Raw genomic sequence first — 27,668 nt, forward strand, 5'->3', positions numbered from 1 at the left:
CTCATTACAATACTACAATATACCTCTTTCCACTTGATCCAATGTATGGCCAACTAGCTTCAATCTCTTTTTTCCAGTCATACGCCATCATAGGAATTGTTAGCTTCGGTTCATCACCATCTTCTTCTGATTCTTCATTTCTTTGGACTATGTCATCCAGTAATTCAGTTGATACTGGTATGCCTGGATTAGAAGGTGATGTATTCTCACTAAAAAAAAAAAATCCATAAAACATTGTTAGCATGCCATAGGTATATTCATTTTATAATCATTTTTCCTATCATTAGATCAGATTATATGAATAGTAATATTATTGGAAGTATGGCAATTCTCAGTGTAGTAATCTGAATTATGACATGTACAGTGACAGAAGATATAATATGTTATAACAATTCTACCTTTACTTGTTTCTATTTACATATTTATTTTTAAAGTAATCTCATTGTAATTTTGTTAATGGTGGCCTCTGCCTAAAGTCTATTTCTAGACTTCTTTTGACCACCATCCACACTTATAAATAATTATTGATTTATTAAGAATATATATGTATTATTTGTGGAAAATCAACAACAACAATGATTCTAGAAACAGTTTTCCGAATTATATTTGAATTGACCTAACAAAAATTCCAGTACACAATATTTACCTCAGTTGAAAGGTAGCAGAGTGCCATGTTGCCGGAACAACATTATACAGATCTAGCTTGTTACCCTGACCTTTGACATTATACACCTGCACTGAATTAAACTTTTTACTTTGTAGGCTCATTACTAAAGGTCTTGGAAGGTGGCTTCGCACTGTAAACAGCGGGCTAAAAATTATCTAGAAAATAAGAGGTAAAATGTGTATTAAGCTCTAGTTACACTATCAAACTTTCTGTGACAACAAAATGTGACGTGCCCATATAATATGGACATGATGATGTCATATCACTACCGTATTTAAGCATATCACTACCATATTTGGGCACATCACACTTTTTTTATAGTGTAGACAGAGCTTTACAAAGTGATTAGAAGGAGAACAAGGCCATATACATGGCTGGCCCAGTTGCGTGTTTAAATTTGAGTTAGTGTTTACCGACCGACCAACATAGTGAGCTATAGAGTCACGTTGCACGCGATTAACGATAATCAATCTAGAAACTATAGAATTAACATGAAAACATAACTTTAATTGGTTTCAGTTCAGCAAATGTATAGTGAAAAAAATCCTTGATTAGGTAACCTATTAATTTGTTTTTTGCGTGTGCCAATGTGCGAAAATAAGATTGCAAACATTTGATTATTGAATTTTCAAAGATAATTAAAAGCTGATTATCATAAGGGCAAATTTTAACAGTTTTAAAATAGTAATATTGGCTTATAGCTTAATTAACCTCATATTATTTCTTGCTGTTTTCAAAACATATAGTCTGGGAGCCCAGAAGGTTTTAATTAGCAATTTGAATACAAAAGGTTTGAGGTGTGGAGTGTGTAGATATGGTCTATGTGACCCAGAAATGGCAATTCTTAAGTGACGGGTCCTGTTCAATTTTAGGGGGGAGCCACCCAAATGACCCCTAAAATTGAATTTAATTAGCATATCGAGTACATCGATCAAACCAATCCTAAAAATATGTTCTCCTAACTATCAGGAATCAAGATCCATAATTCTTAAGTGACCATTCCTGTGCTAAATTAACTTAAGAACGCACTTAATTAGTGCTAATTAGACATTTAATTAGCATTTTGAGTACATCAACGAAATTCACATGACATATACTTATGAACATACTGATTAAGGATTCATCATTCTTAAGTTTGAAATTAATAGGTTTTCCAGTGATAATGAACAGGTTCTATTACTTGCAATGTTAACTGCATAAATATGCTAGTACTTACCAGTCTCTGTGTTTCTCCACAATGCTCTTCGGTGTATATACGACACCACAGCTGTACCACACTGCTATCTTTACAGGAAATCTATTGAAAAAAAAATCTTATAAACATAATTAAATGAAAACCAGAGGGTCCACTAATAAGTTTGATATGATAATATAAAACAAACTCCAAAGAAAAGTGAGGTAGGCTATTTATGATTCAATATTTCAAATTGCAGATGAATAAACAAAGTGTCAGAGTTTATTTTATATACATAAATATACATTTTCTCACCTTAATAACGGCATTCTTTCTACTCATTTCACCACACACCGCCATCTGCTCAGACCATTCTGAATCTCTGTTGCCAACCTTAATTCGCATACTTGTAATTGATTCGTCATCACATGCCAATGAAGGTAGGACGCCCTCTGCAGGTAGCAAGAGTGTCTGCTTACACTCCATACTGCTGCCACCAACTTGTACAATTTTATTTAATTGTATTTCTAAAGGTATGTTCACACGACTGGAGAAGAGTTGTCGTCCATAGAACACAACCTGAAAGAAAGGTATAATACAAATAATGACTGTTTATCGGTGCAATGGTACAAATAATTGAAAATAAGTGAAAATATAACAAATTTTTACTTGTCACTAAATCAAATTATTTGTTTCACTGTACAAATATTAAACATTCATTATTTGACACACATAGTCTACTATGCAAGATGAATCGTTGTAATGGGGCTTTAAAAAGAATTGATTGATTGTATCTGCCAGCTAAGCTCAGAGTTATCTGCTTGAAGAAAAGAGAAACCATAAAACATACAAGTACAATAATAATATGTAAGACTACTCACCTGTTTCTGAAGTGGAGTAACATTCCTGATGTTAATGAACAAAGTAGCAGAATGTCCTTTGTGTTGCAGCTTACGTACGATAGTTGATCGTTCATCTATACTGAAGGGTTCAGACCAACGCCAGTTACGCCAACCCTCAATGCACACATGGATTTTCTTTAAAAAAGAAATTTAAAAAATCAGCTAATGTAAACAGATTAACGGTTTTATTGTTGTCAGTAAGCTAACTGGTGACCTTCTAACAGAAGTGGCACCAGGAATTCATCACTGGAGGTGGGGAACATGTCCTGAAGAAAAGCACATGAATAGATAAAAGTTAACTTATGCTGTTGTAATAGCCTATCTATAATTTTTTTGCAAATCTTTACTGAAAACTAGTTGCTTCATTAATGGTTCTCCTCCGAACAGGTTTAGATCTCCAAGCTTTAAATTGCAGTCGGCCACTGGCCAAAAAAATTATAAATGAACATACTTGTCCCCAATGTACAGTCTTATGTGTACGCCAACTGTAAGCATGCATCTCTCTGCATTTCAAAACAATTGATTCATCTGTGTGTACTTGGCCAAATCGTAATGTTTCAACGGTGTCATTACATATTGTGTAGTAAGTTAACACGAGTTCTTCTTTATCTTTCTGTTTATACTGTAAAAGAGAAAACCAATATATTATGAAGTAGATCTTTGGAATTAATTAAAGACACTTATTATATGGAGATATGTTTGATGAGGCTATCATTTGGTCTGGAGGTTATTGGCATGGTTGATTATGCATCAAATTCATTGTTCCCTATCAGCATGTTGACCATGCCTTATTTTCTTTCGGGCAGATAGACTATGTGCCTTTATATTGCTGTTCATCGGAACAGAGAACTAGCCTGTGATGATAGTGATTTCCTTTTAAAATAATGACATTTCTCCTAAGGTTTGCTGGACATCTGATCTGTCAGAAAGTTTAACTTGCATTAGGGAAATTTAGATTTTTGATAAATTGCTCAAAAATTTAAGAAAAGAATGAATGATGATACTAAAACATCCAGATCTTGCGAACATATATGTCTTGGAAGACATTGGTGGTGTCACTCAATTTCATCCAGTTTTTAAACATAGAAATATCGCTTATGGATAGCTTTTACAAAGAAAAGAATATGAAAACGATTGAGTGATATACTGATATGAATAAACCTTTGCCACAGCACATACCAGAATTAACTCACCATTTCAGTTATCAAACATTATTCTACTAATGACGTTACCTGATTCCACGCCTGCAAAGCCAGATTCAAAGTATGAAGTGTGCTCTGACCAATGTTAATATTCATAGGTCCAAGGTCGGCCTGCATCTCGCACACAACACCTGAATCCAGATCCAGAGATGCTTCTAACTCGCAGGGTTCAAGAAATTGTTGTACAGTCAAATTTCTGTATTCCAGCAGTTTACAGGATAAAGTTGAAGTAGCCTGAATTAAATGTGAATATATGTTACCAGAAGATTAATTTAATAATTTCACATAAAATTCCCAATAAAAGAAATGTAAATGGAGAACAACATGCAACTTGCAGCCTACTGGGATAGTAGTACAGTTACTAGTTGCCATCAATTTCAAATCAATCAAAGAGAATTTACTTTTAACTGAAAACTGATAATACACTGGTCCAATGCTTATAAATGTTCTAGAAAGTCTAGATTTTCTTAATTTCCTGCATTTTCAGTTTTGTCAAATTTGAGTGGTATCTTTATTATTAGGTTGTATTCATTGAAAGAGGTCAGGTGTTCAGGAAACCTGTTCAGTATGTGCCATCTCAGACTATACTTTGAAATTAACTGCTTTGTCATGGGTTTTAAAACTGATAAACAAAGCCATTTATATACTGCTTGGAGGTTTGCATGGCAAAATCAATATGTAAAACATGAAGGGTACCTGAAGTATGATCTTTTCTTGTTCTGAACCCCATGTGCTTGCCATGACTAAAGATTCCTCTATTGTCAATGTCATGAACTCTTGATCTTTGGGATTTAGCTTGTCCAATTTAAATGGTTCGAATCTCTTAGATGGGACTAACATTAAAAAAAATATTTTTGAGTACGGTAATTATTATTACAAATTTAGAGATCATGATTATTATATGTAAATCATATATTCATATGAGTCTCTGTGTAGTCAAATACCTATTCCATCATTTATAATTAGAAATCTACAATATTGTTGCGATCATAAAAGTCTTCCACCGTATCCTTTTCTATATTTATTTCTTCATTTCTCTAACCCTTGAGCACCTAGATACACAAGAGTTAGAGGTAAAGAAATCTAAATTTAATTAAATAGATCACCTTTTCCAAGTTGATTAAAATGGTTGATAAGTTTCACTTCCACGATATCAAAATGAACTGCAGAGGTAAATGCTGGTACGAAACGTGGACAGAAACAAGAATCAACACGCATTGACGCCGCTAACGCCATTGGAGAAAGAAGAGGATAGACAGCTTGCACTGTTCCCTCTGGCCTATTAAAAACAAACAAAAAACATTGTCAATGTCATGTTTATATATATATGAAACATAATAATATCATTACAGTTCTCAAGATATTGTATTTTTTAGATTCAACAGAACAAAAAAACAAAACTAATTGGTTATCCGCCTCAGGCGGATAAGCAATTGTTATTGTAGTGTTACTTTTTTTTTATTATTCTTCCATATTTCCGCCACTTTTTGTGTTCAGCTTTTCTCTGCGACGTGTTAACATAACATGTTGTAACTTTGTAAACATTTAAACATTTAACTGAAGATGTGCAGCCAAGCTTTTTGACGATGTCAGATCCGCGTAGAGTAAGTCACGCGCGATTTTCTGAAAATCTTAAGTTGACAATAATTTCGAAACAGATAAATATTTTTTAACGTGATTTTAAACAACGTTTGCTTCACATCAATTGCAAACTTTTTTATCGCTACAGAAGTTTGTAACATTAGAAAGTGCGCGCGTAAACGGCGTTTGAAATTTTAAAATGCTCCAAATCAATTTCTGATTAAATTAGAGCACGATTCAGGTAATTTTAAGTGTTTGAAAAATTGCCACCAGGTGCGCACATTTTTACGCGCGCACGCCGCAGGGAACACGTATGAGCATTTCCTTTGCACGATTTGTGTTTTTCAATCTTCGGTTAACAATTTTACGTTATTTTAATCACTATTTAACTTAAAATGACGTTCGACGAGCACGTTAAACATGACTGGTTGCGCACGTAAAATGTCAAAAAATTGTGAAAATATTGAAAAATATGTCTACTTTTAAAAGCGATACAGTTCATCAGAATGCAAGGTTACCCCAATTTTTTATTTTATTTTCTTGCAGTGTATGAATCATAGGTCTGATTTATTATAGGGTTGAATGTTAAAACGTGTTTGATGGATACATTATTTGCATATTAAAAATAATTTTTGAAATTTTTATCATCAAACAAGCAATAACATTTTCAAAGAGCAAAACAATAAACATAACATTCATCTTTTTTCTTAACATGTTAATATATAAAACTTGAAAGTATGCACTTTCATAATATGTTACTGTTTGAAATTTGTGAAGATTTCATCATAGTAAAAATTATGATTTAGTTCGGTATGTAATAATCAACTTGCATCGAGGGGTTCATGACATACCGAGTGAACGAGTAATCTTTCTTCGGATTTTCTTCAGCAGGTGCTCATAGGACTCGTTGTGTAGTGCAACCGCCTTTGGTATCAGAGGTACCGGGTTCGAATCCCATCAGGCGAAAACAATTAAATAAAAGGATTTATTTGGTTATTTTGAATACGATACTTTTTTGAAAAGTCATAAATGAAAAGTACTTGAATGCGCAAGATACGGTTTGATGCGGGCGGATAACCAAACTCGTCCTCAAGTGACGAGTTCCATGTCTAGTTCATTATTTATTTCATCATAATCATCATGTCGAGCTTGCTCGGGCTACTTTGACAGATACGCCACCTTTTCTGGTCTTCCATGGCAGCAGGCAGTTAATCCGGATTGCACTCTGTGTCCTCGCATAGTTGATCTATGTAGGTTTTGTGGGGACGTCCAACCTTCTGACGACCATGTCTTGGATGCCATAGAAGTGTATTGTTTTTCTTTACCTTTTTTTACATTTTGTAAACAAATTGTTGTTTACACTATTTTTGGCCCCTCTCCCCTTTTGGCCTTAATGAAGGATTCCTGTTATTTTAGATGAATATGTATACATGTGTTTACTTTTTGGGCAAATAAAGAAATGTATGCACACTATGTACATAAGAATTAATGGCAGGTGGACCTAAAAAAGTATAATACATTACATTTTCTGAAGCTCTGTCTACACTATCAAACTAGTTTAACAAAAAAGTGTGATGTGCCCAAATATGGTAGTGATGTGCCCAAATATGGTAGTGATATCCATCATCATGTCCATATATGGACACATCACATTATTTGGTCACATAAAGTTTAATAGTGTAGACAGAGCTTAACACATACTACTTTAAGTTAATCTATCTTAATTTTTTCTTCCATTTGATTTGGAAAGAACGAAATAAAATGGGTTAGCACTTACAGATCTTCACTGGTATAATTAACAATAACTCTCCAAAGCTCTGCTGCCACCAAGTGGTGAGAAGGTTCCTCTTCAACTGATGGCAATTTGACCTCGCATGAACTTGATTCAGATAGACACAGTAGACGGAAGGCAGTAAAGCACTTCCTGATGTTATCCCAGTACTGGATTAAACATGGAACCTGTAAGTAATTAATAAAAATATGATCAAAATTAAAAACATGATATGATCTAAATAGAAGGTCTGCTTGGTGGTTAACAATTAGCTTACCTTCCCATCCCAAGATTCAATCCTGACCTAGTGTCATGGTTGTAACTCACAACTCCATTTCCTAAGCCCCAAATGAGACTTACTTTATAAGCACAATAAATTATTTTTAAATAGTTTATCCTGTAATTGGGAAGTTATTCGCTTTTGGATGATCTCAACTACTATTATATGGTTTACAGGAGCCACAAATAAAAAAAGAGTTGGAATTCCAATGTATTGTTAAAAATGTATTTGTCTCCCAAAATCATGAAAAATAAAGATTTAATTCTTTTACTAGCCCATTTTGCAGTTTTATTGAAGTTATTTCACCTTTAAAAAGTCAAAAGAAACAGTTAATTTTAACCAAAAAGCATGTTTTTGGTCAAAGTGAATAACTGTTAAAATGGCATTCAACACTAAATGTTAAAAAAATTATTTTTTTAGGGGGACAATATATCTTTAAATATGCATCACATAATAATTGAAAAGAGCAATTTTAAATGGCTTATGAATGAATAAGGAGTTAACCTCTGTATTTCTCTCTGTTTCTCTTGATGTCACAGCAGCATTTAGCGGAAGTGGTGTCACCAGAACTTTGGTAAGAACTCTTGGTTCAGGATAACACCAAGTCATAGCACCTTGATTCCATACATTACCATCAGGTTCAGAACAGAACATGATCTCATTGGGTTTTGGTAGAAGACCAAGGCCATCTGTCACAAAGAGATGAAGCATAGTTATATATTTGTTAACACGGGTATTAGTGAGTGAGTGGCCTTATGGCAAGGGTTTGAGGGATCACTTGCTCCATGGTTCTAGTGGTAGAATGAGTCTTCTGGAATAAGGACTATAAACAGTGCGTCAAGTGCACTTATCTTGCTCATGTGCACTTTTAAGAACCTAGTACATCTTTCGACATGAGTAGGGGGTTACTCCGGTGTAATAGTACATCACAGCCACTGTGTGTCAAGTGTACACATAATACTCATGTAAGTCTATAACCTAGTACATCTTTCGACATGAGTAGGGGGTTACTCCGGTGTAATAGTACATCACAGCCACTGTATGTCAAGTGTAAACATAATACTCATGTAAGTCTATAACCTAGTACATCTTTCGACATGAGTAGGGGGTTATTCCGGTGTAATAGTACATCACAGCCACTGTCTGTCAAGTGTACACATAATACTCATGTAAGTCTATAACCTAGTACATCTTTCGACATGATTAGGGGGTTACTCCGGTGTAATAGTACATCACAGCCACTGTATGTCAAGTGTACACATAATACTCATGTAAGTCTATAACCTAGTACATCTTTCGACATGAGTAGGGGGTTACACCGGTGTAATAGTACATCACAGCCACTGTATGTCAAGTGTACACATAATATTCATGTAAGTCTATAACCTAGTACAAGTAGAGGGTTACTTGCTGTAAGCTTACACATCCACAGTTGTGGACAGACAAGTTGCACCGTAGTTGGCAGCACTGACATGATGTGACGCTTAGGGGAGCGACATGAACATCTAAGTCCACCAGGGGTAGAGGCATGAACTTGAAAAGTGTAACATCAAGTCCACAAGCACATTGACACAACATGTGTAATAGTGGAATGCCTTTAACATAATTATCCAAGTACAGGATTTTTTGGTTGCATGATATGGCCTCATAAACTCTCTAGTTAATATAAAGGGTCATGTTTGAATGCCTAAAAAAGCTGCAAATCTACCTATGTCACTTAGATAGCGAAAAGCTCCAGCACGCAAGTCATCAGTTGACCTTGATATGACCTCTTCAGAATGTGTGTACTTTCTTTTCCTTTTCTTAGTAGTATTTTCTTTTAAGAGCTGAAATTAGTAAACATACAAAAATAACATTTATTTATTGCATTTAAATATAATTTCTTGCCATGGCTTAATTCTACGCAATATAAAATATTTCAAAATCTAACTAACCTCTTTATTTGATACCTCTTCACCAGCTTCCTGCACTTGTTCTGTGATAAGCTGGAAGCAGCTGAGATGTTCCTGCCCAAATGACACCTGGATGTGTCCCATATGCAAATCAAAGTGACACCTGGGAATCAGGTCACTGAATGTATTGCCACTATGATAGCACCACCTGGCATCTAAGCCCATTTCTGCTTTACATGGACCTATAAATGGTTTGGTTACATGTTGGAGAGAAGTCCTTAGAAGTAGTTCCTTCAAAGCTAAAGTTGAGACCAACTGGCTTGGCATTCCTAATGAACAAGAGAAATAAATACACTTGAATGTTATAAGTTATTGATTAGAATTGAAAATATATAACATAGTGGAAAAAGTTAATAGAAACAAACATACATTACACATACAAAAATACTTACCATCCTCACTCTTTACAGCAACACTTCCTTGGCAACCACCCAATGAAAACAACAGTATTGGTAATTTAGGGTGTGGCTTTGTGGTCATGACAACCACAACTTGATGCATATTCAATGTTACTTGTTGTATCATAGCAAGGTATGACAACACACCAGAATACTGAGATCCATCACCCTCTACAGTTTCATCAGCCTCCAATTCTATATGGGAGAGAAGAAAAACAATTTCTTTTATTTAAAAGTTTGTACAGAATTTCTCAATAATCACTCCAATTTTTTAAATTTCTAAATTTGGCAATTTAGTAAAAAATCATAAATTTCCTTTTTCCTAAAAATGTTAAAATCCTCAAATACAACGTTCATTTCAAATAAAATTTTTAGTACTGTTTGTACATTTCAAAGACTATTTTCAGGTTTCAGAACTTTCCCTATCCTAACCCTACCAAAAAATGGAACATTCCAATAATCTTTCATTATAAAAAGAATGTAAAGTCCCAACATTTTATCACAAGACACACTGCTGCTACAGTACCTTATACCACCAAGAAACAGTTCAAGGTAAGAATTTAATAGTGTTCATATATTTCGAAAAGTTTCTTTTATAGAAAATGTAATAGTAATTTCAAATTTGTCATACAAACCAGTAAAAAATAGAAAAAATATTGTTATTTAGTAGTATAGTAAAATAAAACCAGATTGTAAGATTAGTAAAGCGTGGTTCCCACTATCGATGCAATGCAACCTACGCAACATAATAAAAAGCCCTTCCAATAATTGTGTTTTCCCCCACCTGCACATCAACTTTAGTTGGCCGAAGACTTTGACCTGGTTCACCCCACATATATTATGATTCTCTATGTTCAAAACTGATTTGATTTCTCATATTGATGTTTGCAGCACTATTGCGTCGTCAATTCCCACTTGTGATTATGCAATTCAGCATATTGCGTCAATATTTTGCATTGCGTCCTAGTATTCAAACAATTGTGATGATTCAAGAGCGGCTATTGAATACTCTTGCTCTACCTATGGTCTCCTCCCCCAATGTGAAATAGCCCGAATTAAACGACTCAAACTCTATGTCGCTAAACTCCTCTCTGATCATGCTACTTATTCTACCTATCCCGTCATTTTTTCTAATTTCAATATTATTCCCTTCTCTTTAAGGCATCAGTATTTTTTACTTAAATGTATTATCACGCAGTCCTCTGAACCGTCACCCTCTTCGTCCATTTCTTCCTCCTATTCGTACTATGTCTATGGTCCTTCGCCATAATCGACACTCTTCTCATCTTCCCTTTAAAGGACATACTACTCGTTTTCTTCACTCTACCCTACCTCACTCACTCTCACTCGCTCAATCTTTTCATCTTAACGTGTCTTCCTCTTTTGTGCTTGACATTAAAACTGCCCTTAAGATGTAACCTATAATTTATTACTCTTTTATTAATTATTATTATAACAATATAACTATAATCATAATAACAATAATTACAATAATTAAAAATAATAGCAACTACTACAGTAGTAATGACTATAATTGTTATAAAATATTTTAAATGTAAATATGTATAATTATGTTTGTATGATGTAGGATGTTTAAGCGGATATTAGCCCTTGATGGCATTTGCAGCAATAAAGAAATTGAATTGAATTGAATTGAGGACCAGAGTGTATAGTCCCCTGCTACTGTACCTTGTACGTTGACAGATTTGAAGAGAATCATAAAAATTATTTGAACATATTTCATGTTTTTTACAATCTATCTTAACTTATAGAAGTGGAAAGTGAGGCTATATTTAAACATTATTCTTATTAATTTAATGTATGTTTTTATCTGTCTGTTATCAATTTTTTATAATAAACTTCAACAAAAAGTGTATTCAACTTTTAAAGCACTATCGAAAACATACAACAAAAGTACAAATATAAATTTAATAATTTTAAATAATTATTATACAAAGTAGGAGGCCCAGCTATCATAAAACATACACATGAGTTCAGTATTCCTTGTAATATCATTATAAAAAAAATAAACTTTATGCTAAAAGATAGCTGGCCCAATTGATATCTGTCCCGCAGGCTTTTATATGAGAACCAAGACCGGGAGCAGTTGGGCTCCCATTAGGTACATTCCAAGCTCTGCTTGGCAACTAATTTTATAGAATTATCTCTGTGGGCTGCAATTAAATTTTGATTTGGTTTTCTTGGTCAAACTTGTTACAAGTGAAATAGAAACATACATTTATTTCAATTAAATTAAAAGTAAATACATTTAATAATATAATATTCTTTTCAATATCCCGTAGTTTTAAATTTTCAACAACACAATGTATCTTTCCAAGAGAAAATGAATTAATTACATATGTTGCGAAAAGAAATATCAAAGTAAATGTATATAATTTAGTACTAGAACAACAGTTTATAAAGTTTCACTACATACAAATCTATGAAAGGATTATTTCAAATACATCAACTACTTTATGTTTCTGATTATAGCATCATTCCACCAACATGTTTTCTATTACAATTTTTGGCTGAATGTGACTCACTAGATGATGAAACTGATTTGAGAGAATCTTCCAGAATTTGTACTAGAAATGTTTAACCCAAATTTGCATGTAAAATTAAGGATTGTCCCAAAAAAAAAATAACAGATTTCGAAAGAAAGGTGGATCATTTTGAAGTATAATAATAGTTATTAACTACCATCAAAAATTTGTGGGAAAAAAAAAAATATTAAACTGATATACAGACGTTTTTTTGGTTAAAAAAATAACTTTGACTTCCAGTCAAAGTTTTCGATGAAAACATATCCCATAATGAAACACGCTTGTTTGGCTACTCTGTATGCATAATTATAAACTTCCTCACGATCTGTGTGAAAGTACCTTCTCAACCGTGACGAGTTGTAAACAATCCTATTAGCATATGCATAATGTGTACTCGTGGTTTGAAATCTTTGTTTACTTTCGCTCGCAACGATTTTTCAGACGAAATGTAATCAAACTAATTTACCTGTTACGTAAACTTGTTGCTTTTGGCTCAAATGTTGGACTTAAAGTAAATAACTTTAATATTACTTTGATATGGCCAATTTAAATTTAGAATATTTTGACCTTCATTTTTTTGTGTTTCAAGGGACAATACATCTTTAATTAAATCAATTAATACCACTATTATACTTATTTCTAAAAATTACTTTATAAACATGTTAATTAGGTTCTTTAATAGCTGTGTCTATTTTTTGACATCTTTGACACAAAAACACAGCATCAGATAAAATAACTTTAGCCTTTGTGACAGAATCATAGCCTTGTTGTCACAGCCCCCTGGCCCTGTTGTGACAGCTTCCTAGCCCTGTTGTGACAACTTCCTAGCCCCTAGTGTGAAGGTATCTTAGACCTAATAGCCAAAACTCCATGACATTAATGTAATTGCTTCTATCTTCATTTTGAACAAGTGTGTTTGTGTACTGTTGTAACCTGGTACATGTATTACTACCGTTAAAGTAATAATACTGCATCAGTTTTAGGTTTTCTTATTCTTACCCAATCAAAGCTTGTGCTTAAAAGTGTGGTCTAGATGTATGATTCCAGGCTAGTGATTTGGAAATGATATGTTCGAATCATGCCCAACTACAATTTGTGATGTAGTAGTCGATATCAAAAATTGGGTTCTTGATTTAGCCGATGCAATCTTTTAAAACCATTATAATTCAACATGTATACAGTAGTAAGTAGTTTTATACATACTATACATTTAATTAGCAAACATTTCTACAAAAATGCACTTGGAAGTGTGGACTACCAGACTAACAATAAAAATAATCAATTACAGATATCAAGTCATGTTTTCAACATGTCTTATTGTAAGCATGGCTGTTATTGCTATGGGAGCTAAGACAGCTGAAGAGAGAGCAGAGAGGAAAGCCAACAAGTACAGTGAGAGCAACCAAGGCACGACTTGCCTGTCATGCTGTGAGCGTGGTGACATGGGACCACAAGGTATACAAGGACCTCCTGGTATACCTGGCCAACAGGGTCCAAGTGGACAACCAGGAATGCATGGCAACCATGGAAGTAATGGCATGCCTGGACCAATTGGTTCTAAAGGTGAAAGTTATTTTAATCTAAAATCAAAATAAATAATAAAAATATTTTCAGTAAGTCTCAGCTGGTTCTTAACAAATATAGTGACAAAAGTCAATGAAATTGATGTGATGTGAGCAACTGGAATGTTCTTTGGTTATACCACTATATTCTTATTAAACAATGATAATATTCATGTTGTATAGTACCATAACTGAAATCAATAAGTGCTTTGCTCTTTTTAGGTGGAAGAGGAGATAAAGGTGATCGAGGTCCGTATGGGCCAAAAGGAGATCGTGGGACGAGCGGTATACCAGGAAACCCTGGAGGTCCTCCAGGACCTCAGGGTGTTCCTGGACCAGAGGGACCGCAGGGATTCCCAGGTAATGATGACATTTTTTTGTGGTTTGAAATATAAGTAATTATTTTGTTTATTCTAATTTATATTTGACTTGAAAAATTTAAATTTTCTTCAACCAATGTAAGGTCCAAGAGGAGCAGGAGACCCAGGCCCACAAGGAATCAAAGGAGAAGCAGGACCCCCTGGAATAACAGGACCTCAAGGAGAAAAAGGTAAAAACTATGCTATATTCAATAACCTGCAGGACTTAACGTTTTCGTATTAAAATTACAGCATAATTTTAAATTTTGGTAATTTATAGGCACATAATATTCTATAATATGCACCTAGTAGTAAATGGCTAAAACGTATTTCCTTTAAATTAAAAACTATTCTCATACAACAAGAGGCAAGTGATATTACACAGGGTTTAACGATGTCAAAGGTTAACCTGTAATGGATATGTGCATTACTAATTTATATGTATTGACATTTCTTTTAGGTACTACTGGATTAAAAGGAAAGCGTGGAGATGACCCACCACGACCTCCACAGTCTGCATTCTCTGTAGCACGTGAAACATTGCTTAAAGCCCCAACGTCGTCAAACGTTATCGTCACGTTCTCACACGAATTTATCAACCTTGGTAATCATTTCAATAGACGTACCGGTATTTTCACGTGCGCGATAAACGGTACATACTACTTCATAGGACACATTTACAAAGCATCGTCAAATACTTGGCCGATAGTAAGACTGATAAAGAACAACGAGAACCAGCTGGCATTCATGGATTACGGTTCTGATTCAACAGACTCGACCAGTAACAGTCTTATCCTTCATCTTGTAAAGGGCGACAGAGTTTGGTTATCGCTTGATGCTGGGAAAGCACTCTTTAGTGGAACAAACCGTCATACAACATTTTCAGGTTTTTTATTTGCATGGGACTAATTTAGAATGTAGTATAAATAATAATAGTTAAAAAAAACAAATGGAAAAACGGGAAAAATTAACTGATATATAGCATTATTTACTGTTAACTCAAGTTAATCATGATATAGTTATCATGTTTAAATAAGTTAATCGTGATAAATCAAGTTAACTCAAATTAATCAAGACAATTTATCATGCATAACTCAAGTTTAATCATGTCATCATGTTTATCTCACTTAATTATGATGGTTAACCATGTTTAACTCAGGTTAATCACAATAATTTATCATGTTTAGCTCAAGGTAATTATAATGTTTAACGTGGCACAACATGCTGAAGAAGAATATGTCCAAGTTGTACAGATACGAATACTGTAATTTTTAAATTAATGTTGATATTGTAAGACATTTGTTGTTACGTATTAACACAAGAATGGCTGGAGAGGACCAAAGTGACACATTGATTATGATATTAAATTTCATAAAAGTTGTTGTAAAAAAAGACAGTTGCCTACCTTTGAGACTGCTAAGATTTGTTGGTGTTCTTGGTTGGTTTGATTTCATCTTCATTATATCAGCATTTAATTCTGACGATATTGGAAGAGTGAGTTTTTGTACAAAGTCATAAAACTGATCCATTTTAGTGAGACTTAGATGTGCCCTCAATGGTCGGCAAACACTCATGTTCATGATAGCTTTTAACAAGAAAAAAAAGAAAATAAAAAAAACATTTTTTGTTGATTTTCCAGAAAGTGTATGACAATGAACAGTGGGTACGCAGAGGGGATGCTTTTCTTTTTGAAAGAAATGGAAAGGAGATACAATTGTATGAGATACATATGAAAGAATAGAAGTTAAAAATGTTCATTTTTTTTAAAGTCTATAATTTATGGAAAGGCATATACCTCATTATTTGTTCAAACAAATTACTGTATTCAATAAAAACATTTAAGTTCAAGTTTCATAACATTTATTTACAGACGCTGACATAAAAATGAAATATGGGGGTCAGTGTGTGAAGGCAGATGCCGTGGAAGATAAAGAAAGGCGAGCCTTAAAAAAATTAATTAAAACAGAATGAATAAATAATAAACTGGTTGATGGAAGATTATTTTACAGTGTGGGTCCGGAGTATCATATATTGTGTTGGAATGATTTGGTTTATCCATTAATCCATTAAAAATCTGAACAATCATACATAAAGTAAACTGCTAAGCACATAAAATCTTTGATAGTAACAGGAAAGTTACTCAAACTCACCAGGCCTAGAAAAGAAATCTTTGACAGTAAAAGTGAAGAGCGATGGTAGTATACCAGTCTTTGGGTCTGGATCGCCAGGGCATGTCTCAAGCCATGACACTGTGTAGTCACCACTGTCTGGTACTTGCTTGGTTGGATCTACAGTAGCAAACAAAGAAACATACATCCAATCAGTTGGTACATTTTATCTGTACTGAAATGAAGGTACAAACATCAACCCAAAAGGCTAGGTTATTCAGAAAGGGAGTGCTCCAATTTGGCTGTGTGGTTAAATATCGGCACACCACCTGTTGATTTGTTAACATGCCAGTCACCAGCCTTGTGCATTTTGTATAGTTTACAAAAAGCTAAATTTGCAATAGAACCATTTATAACCATTAAATTAACAGTAGAACTAATATTGAATAGCATGTGATACAAAATTAACCAATCAGATAGTAAGCATACAGTAACAATAATGTAAAATTACTGTATAATACAAAATCGTTTAACTAAAGCTATTTCTATATTTGTAACATGTACTTGCCTGTTTCACGAAAATTGATTGATGTTCCATCAATTGAGAAATCATAGACTGAAAATTCTGCTCTCTGGTTGATCTTTTCCATGGATATAATAACATGTGGTTGAGACAGCACCATATACAGAAATGGGTGTATAACTTTTATTAAATTTTCTTCATCATCCTTGTCATCATTGCTTTCTTCATCAGCATCATATGCATCCATCTCAATGGCAACTGAGCTTGCACTTCCATCAGCATTGTTCCAAGTATTCATACGGTTCTTTCTGGTGATATCTTGCTCAAGAGACATTGCCGACATCTGCTTTGGTATTGATGATGTCTTCTTCATTGTATCACTACCAGTCTTTTGATGCCGAGAACTCTCTGACCCAAGTCTACTTGAGTAAATCATGAAAGAAATTTTCCCTGCAGTTAACAGAACATCAAATGGTGTGAACTTTGGCCTTTTCTTTTTTGGTTTTTCAATTTTTCCTGCTATTAGATTGGTAGTTCTTTCACCAGCTTGGCTTTCAAATCCTGCTGATGTAATGTTCACAGATGATGTCTCACTTCCAAGACCACTGTCCTCCACTGGCCGTACCCTCAAAAGTGGTTTGTCCTCATACTCTTTAGTACTAGATGATTTAGCTTTGGTTTTTGTTGAAGGGGACAACTTAGCAAAGGCACCGATGTTCGTTTGTAATACCATCTGTGCTAATAAGACTTGTCCAGCACTCAGATATAAGTCAATATCACTTGTAATGTTAAACTCCAGTGAATGTCCACAGACAGTAATCCGCTTAAAGAGAACAGTTTAATAATTATTTTTCATAAATCTAATTAAAAATATAAATATCAGTAGAATTTATGAAAGAATAGCTAAACAAGAGAGAATGCTATCGACAAAACGACCTTGACATCATTTAGAATAAACAAATGGAAGAGGGTCACTTCAAGTAAGCTGTACTGACGTAGTATACAACTGTTAGAGCAACCCTTGTAAAACAAAGTTAAATAAAAAATAAATAAATATGCCAGACACTTTCGAAACGCTGAATGTGTGTCCTGGTAGAGTCTAAATAATACCTTTATACAGTATTTGTTTTAACTGAAAAATTATTGTAATTCTGCTGATAAAAGAAAATGATAATGATGCAGACTGAATTAAAATGTCAAAATACCTTTTTACTATCTGCATCTGAAGAAGGTTTGTCCATGATTATTGCTGGTGCTGCAACAACCCTCAGGTCAAAGCTATGCACTATCGGGCTAACGCTGATTTGTTGAGGGCTTTGCCTATAATAACAAAAAGTAACAAACAATTTTTCTATTTTCAAGTTTAACTGTTCCAATTTCTAGAATAAATGCAAACTCCACTTATTCAACTGTATCAATAAAAAGATTATACTCTTTATAATTAAGAGAAGCAAATTACAGGAATTTGTTAAACAACTTCCATTTATAGTATCAGATGTATTGAAAAGTAAAACCAAAATATATTATGCCTGCTCACCTTGCTTTGGCCATGTTCCACTCCAATGCTGGGTTCTGAGTCAGTGTTACACTACCATCATCAGCTGAGCCTAACTCTTGAATGCCTTGATCGCTGGCCTTGGCTAAGTCATCCCACAGAATAGTACATAGGCTCACTGCATTAATATCTAGTTGATATTGTCTATCTTCGACCTCCGACCCAGGTTGCTGTGTTATCCCAGCATGCATTGCTTTTCTGAAGAATAAATTATTTTTTTAAATAAATGAACTTAACCTATATGTTATCGTTTTCATTGCCATTTTTTTTAAATGTAGGCATAGAACTTATAACACAAGAATCTCCTGTTCGTCCGAAGCGCGTAACAATTTTGAAAGGCATTGTGGGATAGAATAGAGCTAATGGGTGGCGCCATTGTGAGCCATGGAGAAGCGCGCCCGCATCAAATTAGAAAGTCAAAATCATAGAGGGGGTCTGCTAATACTATAGGGGGGATAGAGTAATTGACTGAGCCCTCTACTGGAGTAATGCGCCTTCAACAAATTAGAAATTCAAAATCATAGAGGGGATCTGCTAATACTATTGGGGGGATAGAGTAATTGACTGAGCCCTCTATAGGAATTAATAGTTTTGACTTCCTAGTTTGGAGGGGGCGTTGCTCCATGCTGTGAAATGGCGTCGCCCAGTTTGACCTTTTAACCCTGTACTTCCGATACTGTGTTTTGAATGCAAATTGAAGAACAGGAGATTCTTGTGTTATAAGTTCTTTGGTCTAACCTGTATATTTCTTGTTTGAGAACCATTCTTTGTAGCGGGTTGTCTACATTCGGAGTCAGAGAGATGGACTTGACATGGGTCAAGAAACAATCTTGGTTGATTTCTCCAGACAATATTATTGGTGTATTTGAATCACAGCCTGGAACAAAGAGCCTAAACTCTTGACAATCAATGTACAATAGAGGCAGCTTTCTTGTTGAGATTATCTCCTCATTGGTAGACTTCTTACTGATGCTCGTTCTGGTAATCTCGGAAGCACTCACTGAGCTAGCTACTGAGGGTACTCCTCGCAAAGACCTTCTAAACCTGTCATGACGACTGAATATGTTCGGAGTTGCTTCTGATTTTATAGAAGAATTTGGTGATAAATCGATCATGAAGATATTTAACATCGAAGCTAAAACTGGACACCAAACAACGATGTCACAAGGCTGCGTAGACAAGACGACCTCGTTGACATACTGGTTCATTTTTGCGATTGGTTCTTGTGGTTTACTTTTCGACCGATACAATCTCTTTTTGACGGATTTGCTTAAGGCACGTGTAAATGTAAGTGTCAGAAAGCCATGAGCCTTTGAATCGCGGGATTTTGCCGGAGAACGCTGACTGTAGAGTCCGTACGAAGTAGATGATTTATGGGAAGTGACTTTGGTGACTAGCGGCAATTGTTTTGTAATGGTGTCTGTACAGGAAAGTATAACACCTTTGTATGGACCAGTAGTCCATGATTTGTTCCTGCATAGAAATATAAAAGGTCAAGAGATTTAACAAACATGCTTTTTGGTTAAAGTGATGCAACATTAAAATGGCATATTCAACAAAGAGACACTATATCTTTAAAGGATGCTTTGCAGTCATATTGAAGTTCATTAGCCGAGAAAATAGAAAAAATATTGCAAATTGTTTTTAAAAATCTGACTAGTGATTAGTACCATTGATTATCACCATCGAATACCTAATTAATCAATTAATCAAATAGCGAGCATAATTGTTGATGTGGTCATATAAAATATAATAATTTTTAAGTTTATCTTACCGTTTGATGTAATGCTTAACATTCAACCCACCAATCTTACATTTGAGCTTGGAATAAACTTCTTGAATATCAAGAGAAAACGTCAGATCTTCTAAATCGGACTGCAGCTTCAAATCTTTGAAGATGAACAGAAGAAAAGACGTTTATTTTTTGTGGAGCTTGTAAACTCATTGAAATGTCAATCAAAACTTGGACTTGTAAAGCTCTGTCTAAACTATCAATCTTTATGTGCACAAATATGGTAGTGATATACTTAAAATTACATATGGTAGTGATATGACATCATCATGTCCATATATGTATTTTTGTCCAGTTTGAGTTTGATAGCGCAGACAGAGGTTTAGAATATATTGGTTATTTATTACAATGTTTTTATATCTTCTACATATTGAATGACCTCTTCAGTACAATGTTCAACAACTAACAACTATTGCCAGCATTCAAAATCTTGGAATTATTATTTATACTTAAAGCCAATTTACACTGTCGAGCTGTAATGGTAAGCAGTAAACGGAAAACAAGAATATAGAATATATGTTTATTCTTAGAAATCCGGTCAGGATAGATACATATTCTACGCTTGACAAGCTACACGGTGTGTGCTTACCGTTATCGTCCGTGTAAATTGAACTTACGTAGTTCAGAAATTTCTAACAGGAAAAATATTCACCTTGAGTTTTACCATTGCAATCCTCAGTTGCAAACAGGTTGGCTGAAAATTTATTCAGCGTTAGTTGTAGCCAAAGTGACAACCTTATACCGCCTACACCACCCTCATGCTCATCACTATCAGGTGTTGATGATACATCAAGGGTTGATGACATGCTGGTGGATGTGTCCTGAGGCTGATGTTTCTCAGGCTGTCCAGATGATGATAAACTGCTTAGCGTCTTAACAGGAGACTGCCGAGTTGTTGGTTTAGCACCTTGGTTTCTCAATGTGAGCTTTAATCTTTCTTTGGGCTGAGATGCTGCTTGTTTTACTGCATCTAATGCAGAACATGTAACGCCCACAAGAAGAGTCACCTAAAAAATTAATTTCATTCTTTACAAAAACAATTCAATTGGGGAGTAAAATCTAGTCCTTTAAAACATTAACCAGAAATTAATTTAGGCTCATTTTAAGACACAATAGTTCCATAGTTAATACAGACCGAAGTAGACCAGTAAATCGATAACAAGGCCTAATGTATCTTATAATGATTCTACACCTATAAATAGCTACCTGTGGTTTTGAACAGTTCACTTTAACCGTCTTCATATCCGAATGAAGGCAAAATCCAAAAACATTCTTAGTGGAGAGCGTTCCAGCACTACTAGTGACGGCCAATGTTGAATTAATGCTCATTGGTTCAAGAAGATAGAGGGCGGTAGATTGTGGATGTAGGGTATACAAACTGAAGGATGTTGCTGATATAGACCAGGGAAACTTTTGACCTAAAAAAAAGAAATTTAGTAAAATCAACCCTCTCAAAACCGAAATTTCCTTTCTACTATTTAAAATACAATAGGCGTAAGAGCCAATAGATTAGCCAATAAATACACTTTCAGGTAAAATACAGTTTATTTTTTAACCATATTTTTAATATATCACCTAAATATAATATGGTTTACAAGGCTGATGATAGGTTTGTGGTACACCATTAGTTTCACCTTTATTTTTGAAGCACGAAAACTTAACTTTACCACCTCAATATAGTAATCTGCATGCTTTCCCTCCAGTTGTCTCTCTGCTGTTTGAGTTTCTGTCAACTTAACATGTTAAACATATCTATAGATATCTTTTTTTTGGCTTCCAATTTTGCTTTAACACTTCATTCCTCCCACCAATCTTTTCCCAAATATGCTTCTTTTCATTTGACCTTTAGGTTTTTGCATTTTCAATTCTCTCCCCCATGTTTACACCATCTAATTTTCATCAAACCATACATCTCAAAATCTTACAAATGTTATAATTTTTATACAAAATACCTGTTTCTTTAGCCAGGATGTTTGGGTTTAAAGGTATGTCTTGTAAAGCTGCAATCTTCCTATGACCAACACTGTTGATTGTTAAAGTTGGCAAACAAATGACAGCAGTTGGAGGAACATTATTTCCCGGAAGAGCCAAATGCCTAAATAGTTGTGGGATAATCTTTGGTGTATCTCTTGTTAAATGAAGATGGGTGGAAGGTAGATAGATGGAACAGCATTGAAAATCAACCTGAAGAAACAAAATTAAAAGACATACTGTAACAATAATATCATAAATGTATAGTATAATCAGTGTCAAAGGTGGCTCCTATAATAAATTCCTCTCTTAAAACATCTGTCAAAAATGATGCTCATTATTTATGAAGCTAAAATGCTGGCACTATTTTCTGTTTGAGAAAAACACTACTAATGCATAGAATCCAGGAATTGAACACAGAATACAGTGATTGTTAAACAAGCAATTCATAAAATAAGCTTTTACAATGATGAAAGGGCTTTACAATAGCCAATCATTTGATGAACTTTACTTATACGAAAAAGAGTTCTTTAATTTTGTCACTGACGTTGAGTTGCGTAGTTAATGTAACAGTGCTATAATGTTCAAAAAGTTTAAAAAAGGCTATACATATTATATATATACCTGTATGCTGAATTTCTTTAGTTTGTCAAGGTATTCTTGAACCATAGCATTTGAATCTTCATTCTTGCTATCTTTTTTCTTAGCATCCACATTAGGCTGTTGAGTTTGAGCTTTCGTAGCGCTCAGCTTTGTCACTTCTTCCTTTGTTATGGATTTATTACTTGAGCCTTCGAAAATGAAAAAAAAAATGACATTCAATTTCAAGAGTAGAGTGTACATCTTAAAAAATTTATTTTTCAAAGGCTTTGAAATTGAATAATTTATATAAAACAGATTGCAATCCAGAAGACCAATAAAGAACAGGGGTAACAAGAACAAGAAACAATGTCTTGGAAAATATTTTAAAAAACAATACAAAGGCTGGCAAACCGCATAATTAATTTATATAACTCTTTAACTTTAACTCTTTAAGAGTGAGTGAGTGGCCGAGCGGTTAAGACAGTGGAACCGTAATTACGTAGCCATAACATCGGCAGGGGTTCGAGGCTCACTCACTCCATGGTTCTGGTGGTAGAACGAGTCTTCTCGGATAAGGACTATAAACCGTAGGTCCAGTGTACACATCTAGCTCGTGTGCACTTTAAAGAACCTAGTACATCTTTCGAGACGAGTAGGGGGTTACCCCGGTGTATTAGTACATCACAGCCACTGATCACCAACTGGGCCCCCTCTGGGAGACCAGTCTTTGACTGAAGAGGTTACCCAGTATAAATATAAATTTCAATTCAATTCAACACACATGCATAAAAAGATTGCAATGTAGATCATTGTATTTCAAATATTAATTTGTATTTTATCTCCTGTATTTATACTGATTGCAATAAAGTTTTATTTGATTGATTGACATACTATGGTCCCCCAGAGATGGGGTTATACAGTCAAGATCAGTGCACAATACAAAAAGTATACCTTTAGCTGGTTTTGTCGGAAACACAGTTGTCTTGCTTAACCTTGTGGAATCTCTAGCAGCTTGCTTCAGTATGCTCACATGACGAGGTGAGTAGGTTAACCATTGGTAGAGAAGCGGATCAACACAGAATGCCATGCCTTGAATGTCAATTAATATAAAGCCCACCTCATCTGAAAGGCAATTTTTTTTTATATTTCCAATTGCTAAGGTCAGTGAGAATCATACTTTAATAGGAATAAAGTTTATTTGATAAAAAGTCTATCTGGACTTAAAACGGGAAAAAAGTTGCATTCTTGAACCCCTAGTTTAATAATAAAGAATACACTAAAATGTGATTAAATCTCAAAAGAAATAGAGTTCATGTTGGACAGGCTATTACATTAGAAAGGGGACCCCAATGAAAATAAGTTTTTTATTAAACTTTCTTGGGTTATCCTCAGTTCATTCAGTTAATATTATTTTCTTGTACTTTTTCTTTTTTTTTCCCGAAATCTGTGTCTGTACGTAAAATTGAATGAACTGAAATAAATAAAAGAAATGCTTAGCTTTTGGCAGATTTCCACAAACATGTAATCAAAAATTTAAAATGTGTGACAATAGGAAAAAAGTAAAACGTTCTAGTTAAACAAAAATTGATGATTAATTATTCAAAATATAATAAAGCTAATACAAACAAAACCACTGTTCTTCTACATCTTGTCAATAACAAAACGAGATTATAAAGAATATTATTATTATTATAGTTACAAAACTGAAAAACTACAAAAAATCTTCTAAAGTCAGTAAAAACCTACCATGTATTGTTGCACTATCAGCTGTCTTTGGTATTTGAACTGTGAACGTAATGGCGTCTTGCTGGTACACTCCGGTAACACTATCTGACTTGTCTGTCTTTTTGTAGTATTCTACTGAATGAACTTTGCCTGTTTCTACAGGTGCTTGAAAAAGTGGTGTCACTACTATTTTTCCATTTTCTGATACAAAAAAGAAATCACATTTAACGTCTACTTTTCCATTTTCTGCTAAAAAAAGTAAATTACATTTAACTTCTACAGTATGGTTGTATGAACTTTAAACTTGCAACCAATGTCTTGACTCCCATTGGTTGAGCTTCTGATCACCTATTGATGTGTGATACAGTGTCACATAATGACATGTGTGATCAGTGTAACATAGATTGTCTGTATTATGGGTCTAGACCTTAAACTACAGCAAGGGTACTGTTGAATCAGTATTTCTACTGAATATGGATCAGAAAGTTGGACCATTGAGAATAAAATTGCAACAAAGAATCAGTAACAAAGTATAATATGGCTCTTTAGCTGTACCAAAAAATAACAGAAAAATAAGAAGACTGAAATTTGCAGAAGAAATCATTGCAGCAGCTGTGGCAGCCAAAACATGGGCTTGCAAACAAAGGAAGACCAGCATTTACATACATTGATGTACTAGAGACAGATACTTGTATGCAGAGAGAGGAACTGGCTGTCACAATGGCAGATATGAAGTTATGAAGGAATGTAGTTATATAAGTTCATAACATAATGCATAATACAGATGCCACATATGATACATGTGACACTATATAACAAAATGTGTCTATGATACTAGACAAATAATTTATTGAGATTTGTGACAAGGTTCAGAGAATCAGGTGCTTTTATCCTAAATAATAAGTATAATATCAATCCAAATTTGATTTCACCAATTATACTAAAATGGCAATTCATACAAACCTAGTGACTGAATACAAATTGTAGCGCCACCTAGAGTTCCTGACATTGCTTTCACATGACAGCTTTCACTAATCTTGATTTCAATGTCTGATAATGACATCTCCAGCATTGGTTGTCCAGATGGGAAAGCTTTCACTACCATAAAACAAAAATTTTAAAATTCAGTCAAAAGAGTTATATTTATATTATTATTATTATTAGTCATTCCAACATACGTAATAATATATGTTGACTGCAGTCATTATTATTATTTTATTCCTTTTAGAAAGAATGCTATACACAGTAATTGTATTTCAAAAACCGTTTGTATAACCAATTGATAACGGAAGGAGTGGGTGGGATAAAACTATTGTCTAACCTTGTACAGATTCAAATCATTACCTGATGGTTTAAAAATATCTTGTTGAAGAGTGTCTTCATCAAACCTCACCAGCATTGGCACATCTTCTGCCCAGGTCTTGTACAATTCTTGTAAGAGTAGCAACTGAGCTTTGGTGGCATTAGCTGCAATACTTGGAAGTTCAACTAACATCTCAGAGTTAACTATCCTGGGGTTTGTCCTGGAGAACCAAAATTATTAGATTAGTTTTAAAATCTATCTTTACCTCTTTATCTTTGAGCCTACCATCCCCCAGCTATGGCCTGAAAAAAGACAATTATAATCATTATTCTAATAAACACTCACCAATACATAGGTAAAAGTAACTTCTTGTGGTATGCAGCAGCACTGAATGATGGCAGGAGGTTAAGAATTATAGAAGAGTTGATCTCCTTGTAGCCAACCTGAGTAAGTCCAACTTGAACGCCAAACAACTGTTTAATAATAAAAATACAATACTTGTGCTGTACACGTGAAGCCAACATATCGCTTGGCATGATGGAGGTACAAAGGAGGACAAAGGTAACAGAAGAAGGGACTGTTAAACGGGCCTTCTTTACCATTCTTTTCATTTCAATAAATAGGAAGATCCAAAAGAGCTTACTGGTGATATATAAGGGATTACTGCCACATGTTTCATGCTGCTGAACTGTACTAATATGAGCTTAGAGGAATATCAGTTTAAATGGAGGAACAAGATGCGCAAGACAGCAAGGAATGGAGAGTTGGTGCAGCAGCATGAAACATGTCAGCCAGTAAGCCCTTATATATCCCCTTTTTTTTTATTTAAATAAATTATTCAACAATGTGTACAAAGGAACATGATTAAGTTACTATATTAAGTTATATAAGTTAATATGTCAAAGAAAAGCATAACTCTTAATTACATTCAGATCATAGGTTTTTTATGGTAAGTTTCATTGTGTTATTTCCAAAACATTTTATTTGAATTCCATTTTGATCACATTTTGATGGAATTAGTTCTATATCCATTTCAAACATATTTGACAGGTAGTTCCATATCTAAAGCTCTGTCTAAACTTCAAACTAACTTGACAAAAACAGTGTGATGTGCCCAAATATGGTAGTGATATGATGTCATCGTGTCCATATATGGGCACATCACAATATTTGTCACATAAAATAGTGTAGACATAGCTTTAAATCCAATCAGTCATAGTATATATATTACCTTATAATAGTTGTGAGAATAACAACAATGTAGCAGATTATCTGAAGGTCGTTGAACTTTGCTGACCGCTTTGATCAACTTTCTAGTGTACATTGGAAGAGTCGACTGAATATCAATTCTATCGATCTGAACTGCAAGTGCTGGCAGAAGTGAGGCCTTATTTCCAAAATCTCCATCTTTTAAATCCTGTGTACAAAATTTACACCTCTTTTATTTTTGAAGAAAGTGTTTGTGTTTGTATATTATTATTTTATGTAGGTGTTACAGAAAAATATTTACTTATTTTAACTGGAGGAGGGAAGGAAATGTCATGGCATAATTCAATAATATGGCGCGATAACTTAGGGCCTAGGAACTAGTTAGGTTAATTCATTGTAAATATTCAATGACAATGACATGTGCTACTGAACCTCTCTTTTGTTTACACCATACTGTGGATTCTGATTCCAAGGCAACAACCAATGATACAAGATATACAGGTTAT

At 34.2% G+C, this 27,668-nt stretch overlaps 2 protein-coding genes across 2 annotated transcripts in view; one reads left to right on the top strand and one right to left on the bottom strand.

Moving 5' to 3' along the window:
- The window catches only part of LOC140044352 (intermembrane lipid transfer protein VPS13B-like), a 50,600-nt gene that overhangs the window by 16,059 nt on the left and 6,873 nt on the right, over positions 1–27,668 (bottom strand). The window contains exons 8-38 of the mRNA XM_072088833.1: positions 27,185–27,370; positions 26,299–26,426; positions 25,995–26,173; positions 25,614–25,748; positions 24,672–24,851; positions 23,877–24,047; positions 22,968–23,134; positions 22,325–22,556; positions 21,579–21,790; positions 21,025–21,379; positions 20,355–20,469; positions 19,319–20,053; positions 18,563–18,778; positions 18,231–18,345; positions 17,071–17,848; positions 16,545–16,682; positions 15,800–15,979; positions 9,922–10,122; positions 9,512–9,798; positions 9,286–9,403; positions 8,082–8,266; positions 7,304–7,485; positions 5,052–5,224; positions 4,642–4,778; positions 3,976–4,179; positions 3,195–3,365; positions 2,723–2,878; positions 2,157–2,420; positions 1,884–1,964; positions 647–822; positions 24–209 (exon numbers count right to left, since the gene is read on the bottom strand). Of these exons, the coding sequence (XP_071944934.1) occupies positions 24–209; positions 647–822; positions 1,884–1,964; positions 2,157–2,420; positions 2,723–2,878; positions 3,195–3,365; positions 3,976–4,179; positions 4,642–4,778; positions 5,052–5,224; positions 7,304–7,485; positions 8,082–8,266; positions 9,286–9,403; positions 9,512–9,798; positions 9,922–10,122; positions 15,800–15,979; positions 16,545–16,682; positions 17,071–17,848; positions 18,231–18,345; positions 18,563–18,778; positions 19,319–20,053; positions 20,355–20,469; positions 21,025–21,379; positions 21,579–21,790; positions 22,325–22,556; positions 22,968–23,134; positions 23,877–24,047; positions 24,672–24,851; positions 25,614–25,748; positions 25,995–26,173; positions 26,299–26,426; positions 27,185–27,370 (6,743 nt within the window). The remainder of the gene's footprint in view (positions 1–23; positions 210–646; positions 823–1,883; positions 1,965–2,156; positions 2,421–2,722; positions 2,879–3,194; positions 3,366–3,975; positions 4,180–4,641; positions 4,779–5,051; positions 5,225–7,303; positions 7,486–8,081; positions 8,267–9,285; positions 9,404–9,511; positions 9,799–9,921; positions 10,123–15,799; positions 15,980–16,544; positions 16,683–17,070; positions 17,849–18,230; positions 18,346–18,562; positions 18,779–19,318; positions 20,054–20,354; positions 20,470–21,024; positions 21,380–21,578; positions 21,791–22,324; positions 22,557–22,967; positions 23,135–23,876; positions 24,048–24,671; positions 24,852–25,613; positions 25,749–25,994; positions 26,174–26,298; positions 26,427–27,184; positions 27,371–27,668) is intronic.
- On the top strand, positions 10,443–15,819 carry LOC140038993 (uncharacterized). The gene is made up of 5 exons (XM_072084984.1): positions 10,443–10,479; positions 13,762–14,036; positions 14,258–14,395; positions 14,499–14,585; positions 14,855–15,819. The coding sequence occupies exons 2-5, from the start codon at positions 13,772–13,774 to the stop codon at positions 15,301–15,303; spliced, it is 939 nt and encodes a 312-aa protein (XP_071941085.1). The 5' UTR covers positions 10,443–10,479; positions 13,762–13,771; the 3' UTR covers positions 15,304–15,819.

The sequence above is a fragment of the Antedon mediterranea genome, chromosome 1 (genome assembly GCF_964355755.1).
Source record: "Antedon mediterranea chromosome 1, ecAntMedi1.1, whole genome shotgun sequence".
NCBI classification, from domain to species: Eukaryota; Metazoa; Echinodermata; class Crinoidea; order Comatulida; family Antedonidae; genus Antedon; species Antedon mediterranea.

Coding starts and splice junctions, on each gene's coding strand:
- LOC140038993 (XM_072084984.1), top strand. CDS start 13,772: ATGTTTTCAACATGTCTTATTGTAAGCATGGCTGTTATTGCTATGGGA. Junction 14,396..14,498: donor GGGACCGCAGGGATTCCCAG/GTAATGATGACA, acceptor AACCAATGTAAG/GTCCAAGAGGAGCAGGAGAC. Junction 14,586..14,854: donor AGGACCTCAAGGAGAAAAAG/GTAAAAACTATG, acceptor CATTTCTTTTAG/GTACTACTGGATTAAAAGGA.